Genomic DNA, 5,851 nt, shown 5'->3' with positions numbered 1-5,851 from the left:
ATCTAGTGGCCTGTTACAAACTAGTCAGGGGGGACCAGCAGGCACTGGGGAAGTCCCTGTTCCCCTGAGCACTGCCAGGAGTGACCAGGAATAACTGTCAAAAGCTAGCAGAGGGTAGATTTAGGCTAGCTATCAGGAGGTGTTACTTCAGTACTCTTTCCTGCCATGGCAGGAGGTCAGACTAGATGATCTACTCAGGTCCCTTCCAACCCTAGAAACTATGAAACTAATTTACGTTTACATAAAATGAGTGCAAAATGATGCCACAAGTGTAGATTTTTTTTCCTACATTCAGTACAGAGGAAAGTAACTACACAAGATACAAGATAATGAATTGGGTCTGATTTTTATGCAATAGCAAAGATCTAACATCATCCTCTGGTCTAGGTACCCACCTGCTTTTGTATGAGTAAATCCCAGAGTCACCAAGCTCAGCTGGCCAAAACTCCAAAATACTCCCATTTGGTACAATTCTGGATGTTTCCTGTATCAGCATGACATTTTCTTCATTTTTTTTGTACCAGCTTCCCATGTAGCTTTCATTTTGAAAAGTATCTTGTTCTGATCCAGGGGAGCAAAGGAAAAAATATTCCCCCTCAATTACATCAATGGAGCGACGAAAGAGACACAGGTCTTCTTCACCAAAAAAAGAAGGTAGAAAGAAAAAAAAGTAAACCAGATAGGAAGCCAAAACTTATTTCAGATAATGATACTAGAGAGCCTGTTTCTTTTAATACAGTACTTTACATGTCTGATGTGCTGCACTCTGCCCACTGGTATTTTTTTTAATTAACTTTATTTTAGCAAACCCAATAGATTGTCTAACAGGGGACAGCATGGCCCTGTCTGGAATTAATTCCAGACGTCCAGTCCTTATTTTCTCCTTACTCTTGACTTCATTTTGTTTAAACCGTTACTGGCTAATGGAAATGGGAATTTGCCTAAGAAATTTCCTGTAAGGGCTCAATTCTGTATTACTCAGCTAGAATAGAGCTTCAGTGTGCTTTTTTTAGCCTTATTTGATTTTAATGAAGTCGCTTACAGAATAAGGATCACATTCAAAGCCCACTGAAGTCAATGGAAATTGACTGTAATTGCTTTGGATCAGGCCCAAAAGTACTATTCCAAGCAAGTAAGGGTAGCAGAATCTGACCTTGATCTTTGATAGAGAAAACTGTCCTGGCCACAAGTGGCTGCCTGAAGAATAAGTGCTTCTCAACACTGCCATGTTGGATAACAGATCAGTCATCAGAAAAACTGGGCTTCTATAATCAACACATTTGCTAGACCCTGTTTCCCTGTCTCCTATATAACTGAAAACAATTAAATAGTTGGATTTCTTGAAGACTCACACATTCAGAATTTTCTGTACAGTCAAAATCATATCAGCAAAGTTTAATATCAAAACCCATTTTTATTATTAATTTCTCTAAACATACTATTTTTTGTGGGGAAAATGCAATGTAGCAGAGAAACCAAGTACTGCTCCTATACAAAAAGGCTCGCAGTCCAAGTGGTCACATCTACACAAGACACTACTGCACAGTAATTACTGAGCATTTATTTAGAACTTGTAAAAATAAATACTAAATAAATGCGCAGTAACCTGAGTTACTACACAGTAGTGCCAGTGAATGCCTTTTTAGTGATACAACTGCACAGTAGCCTAATACTACTGTGCAATAGCATTGCACCATGCAACACTACTGTGCAGTATTGGACTACTGCACAGCCAGCATCTTGTGTAGATGCAGCCAGTGTCTGTTATATTTTTAAAGAGGGATTACATAAAACCAATGCAGTGATATTCTACCAGCATCACCACAGTTGATGGTACAAATTCATACAGTGACAGAGGTGGATAGTTAACTCCCTTCTCTTGCTCTACCTATATAGTTATGCTGCTAGATCATATCATCATAATAATCTCTGTACATCGTCTTCTTTCCTTTCTTTCCACAGATCTGTTATTCAGAGATGGGTCCAAATTGCCACACTTGTTCAGATTAGGTTACTTTACCCAGAAGTATCTGGTTCAGGGTTAAATTTTGTCCCACTGTAAGCATCACCTACATAACCAGCCCCAGCTCTGCTTCATCCCCAACACACACTATAGATACTTGGCCTTCAGTCCACAGAAGCAGAAACTTCTTACACTCTGGCACGTCAGATATATAGCAAACTATGCCATATTATACAGTAAAAACGATCCCATTATGCCTACCAGTAGTAGCTTCATCAAGAAATATTAAGCACAAAATCAACAGATTTCCAAGAGTCATTTTCTTGAGTTACTTGTCACGTTTCTGGAAAAAAATGGAAGTGAGATGCTCTTAGTGTAACTGAAAGCATGGAAAGAACACGTATGCACAATCCATCACACACACAACAAACTGAATTAGATCAATGTCTACGAGCAATATTACAAATGCCTGAAATCAAAGATGGGATTTGCAAAAGGAAAGTTACTCACTGTTTTATCATAAGAGAGAAATTGCATGCATGAGGTCACAACCGTGAAGTTCTGTTGGCAGGATTCATTTCAAATAAAGAAAACAATGACTGTTTTCCCTTTTGTCCTTTTATAGTTCATGTGAAATTTACAGCTGTGCTATTTCCTTTCTAAAGGTTCAATGGATAGCTGCAGGACTCAGTCTTGTAAATACCTAACATTGAGCAGGAGGGCTTTCTGCAGGACCATGATGTTTGTAAATCTGCACCTTGAACCATGAAAATTATCCTACTAAAATGCTAGGTGTAATGTACATTTCATCTGAATCTGATTTTTACGCATTTGATTTCTTTTTTTTTTTAGCAAGTTGATTACTTAATACTACCAGGAAGATATAAAGCATATGACTATAAGGAACTCATTGTTATGTTAAGGCTATTACACATCATAAATGAGGAGGATTACAACGAGAGGATGAGGAGGCAAATGAAGAAAACGATCCAGATTACGACTCAAAGAAGGATCCAAACTTAGAAGAATGCAAGCATTAGTGACGCTGCATGTGTGTAGACTTGAAGCTTATCTGTACTATAATAGCCTAAACATAACTATTAGTTAACCATGAAAGTTAATGGGAGTTACCTCAATTTCAATAAGGACTAAGGACGTCCTTAGTTTTGATGCTTTGCAGTTATACTTTAAAACAAAAATCTGTTGGCAAGAAATAAACACTAGTAGTCTACAGTATTCTTCATATAAGGTTTTATATCACAAATCAGATAGCCATGACAATTACTGTAGGGCTGGGTTCACTGCTTTGTACCCTGTATAGGCATTTATAGCCATAAAGACAAAAAGTCATATTACTAAACAAGTGTGGCGGATATTCACTGGGTCTTTCCACGGCAGTCGGTACTATCATGTAAGATGAAGATCTGACTTCATGCTAATGCATATTTTCACATTTTTACACAGTCCCTCTCTAACACTTGCAAATATATGTCTCCGTACAAAATAAATGTGATCCATGGACAATTAATATGGTCAATGCTTTTTCCACAGCTCTCCAGTCAATTTTAACTAGGTTTTATCCCTATTTACTAACTCAACTGTTTGCAATTTTAGCATTTAATTTGCTACCACTGTAACACTCCACAAACATTTACAAAATTGAAAAAAAGAAACGAAAGGAATGAATAAACCTTATGACTGAGCTTTGAAAGTCTTGTTCCCATTACAGTGGAATCCACAGCCTTGACTGAGGAATCTTGGCTCCCTACAGCATGCATGGGGAGAGTTTGGTGTGGTGTTCAGACTGGGACTCACAAAAGCCAGCACATAAGAGTGGGGCCTCATGTATGCTAGCCAACTGAGAAATGTTGAAGACCAGGTGTGTATCAAGTCCCACCCTCTTCAAGGCTTAATTGTCCATCTACTCAGACTTTAGAGCCCTGAAGATAAAAATCTAGGCCCTTTCTCTTAAAAGAAAAATACATGGAGTCCCTGGAAAAAAGTAAAAGCCTTGCCTTCCCATTGAAGCAGTTCTACCCTCAATGGAACAATTAAAGCTTTGAGGGGCCAGAAAGAAGGAGAAAAACTGAATATGAATCTAGGCTACCAGTGACAATGCTTTCGTAAAAATGGGGAGACACCAGTTTCAGTCTCTGCTTCTACGACTGAGTAATTCACACGGGGCAGAATTGGTAGAGAATCCTCAGAGCACGGGCAACTGGTACTGCCTTGGTCAGGGGGACACCAGTTGCACATGTAGGGGGTGCACGGGGGTGTATGTGCACCCCCTGAGAGTGCTGGCGCACCTCCTGACCAGCCACGCTCCCCCCTGCCACGACCAGTCCCACCAACCGGGGTGGGAGGCGGGGGGAGAGCAGCTGGTCAGGAGATGCACTGGTGCTCTCAGGAGGTGCACATACACCCCTGTGCACCCCCTACACATGGCCACTGTCTCAGAGTAGGGACTGGAAACCGGAACCCTCCCTCCTCCAAGGACAGGAGTCCTAACTACCAGAGTACAAAATCATATTCCCTTCCTGACCAAGCGAATCATGAATTCTTTTCAACAGTAGTGGAGAGTGTCCCCTCATCCAATACAGCCTACAGGTTGGTAGTTAAGACACTTTCTTGGAAGGTAGGAAAAGTTGGGGTGAAAGAAAGAACGTAAGGAAGAGAGAGGAAAGAACTGAACTTTTTTTTCCCCTATATGTTGGTTTTGTGATCCATCTGCTGCCATATTTTGTATAAAGCTCAAATCAACAGGTGTGGAACACCTGAGAATGCCTACTAGCTTAAAATCTATGGAAAAGTCAGGGGGAACAATCTGCCGACTTCTAGATTCCAGCCCAGCTGAGGCATGAACAATTGTCAAGCTGCTCAGCTGAACTGAAGTAATCTGGGCATACAGACAAGTAGAATTTTAGACACACAGAAAACACTTTTTTTAAATTAAAAAGGGAGATATACACAGCATTTAAGTCCCTATAAAGTAAAAAGAACTTAGCAGTTTTAAGATCAAAAATTTGAAGTTAGGCACAAAATTTCTACCTAGGTCCTACCTTAGGAAACTATCCATCTTTGAGCCCTGCAACCTAGATTAGATTCTGCTTCAGAAGGATGGAACAAGGATGTTTTCTTATGCAAAATATTCTAGTAATAATGAAACACTATATTTCACCTTCCTACTACTCTACATTGCTAAAGCTACCCACAAGGCAAATTCACCTCCACAGCATCTAGACTAGAGTGACTTCACAAGCTTGTGAGTTACAATTCATAGGGGACCTCAGTTCTACTCTCCCAGAAATTCAGTGGAAACAATTTCTTATGCTCCGGTGGGTCTCCATCTCCTCCTGCTCTGAAATCAGCTATCCATTTTGAGGGCGTTTCTCCAGTTTGGAACTTCACATAAATAGCCAAATTCACCTTTATTTCCAAGAAAAAACTCCAGGCATGCTCACTGAAATTCCTGCTTTTCAGATGTGCTGGAAACACTTGTTCTTCCTTGAATAATTCATGTCAAGTTCACTATGGAAGATGGAAGATATTTGAAGTGGCCAGCAATTAGTTAAAAATCAAAGCTTACTTATAATTAGAAACACGTGTAATTTAGATGAAAGATAAGCTAGCTAAAAATCAGGATTCTGGAAAGTCAAAATATATTCATAAATTTGGCTTACCAAATAGCTTCAGCTGAAAACAATGGGAAGTGCATCGAATCATAGAATCATAGAAGTAGGGTAAGAAGGGACCTTGTAGATCTTCAAGTCCGACCCCCCGCCTGGGCGGGAGAAAAGACTGGACTCAAATGAGTCCAGCCAGGTAGTCATCAAGCCTCTTCTTAAAGATCCCCAGGGTAGGAGCCAGCACCACTTCCCTAGGAAGTTG

General features: G+C 40.1%; 1 protein-coding gene across 1 annotated transcript in view; it reads right to left on the bottom strand.

The window, feature by feature from the left end:
* IL18R1 (interleukin 18 receptor 1) overlaps positions 1-5,851 on the bottom strand; it is a 40,820-nt gene that overhangs the window by 30,847 nt on the left and 4,122 nt on the right. Inside the window, exons 2-3 of the mRNA XM_019529563.1 lie at positions 2,225-2,306; positions 396-636 (exon numbers count right to left, since the gene is read on the bottom strand). Coding sequence (XP_019385108.1) covers positions 396-636; positions 2,225-2,282 — 299 coding nt within the window. The 5' untranslated portion in view covers positions 2,283-2,306. The remainder of the gene's footprint in view (positions 1-395; positions 637-2,224; positions 2,307-5,851) is intronic.

Source organism: Crocodylus porosus, unplaced genomic scaffold (genome assembly GCF_001723895.1).
Source record: "Crocodylus porosus isolate Cpor-Errol unplaced genomic scaffold, CroPor_comp1, whole genome shotgun sequence".
Classification (NCBI taxonomy): domain Eukaryota; kingdom Metazoa; phylum Chordata; order Crocodylia; family Crocodylidae; genus Crocodylus; species Crocodylus porosus.
This window is presented reverse-complemented; position numbering and strand designations above follow the sequence as displayed.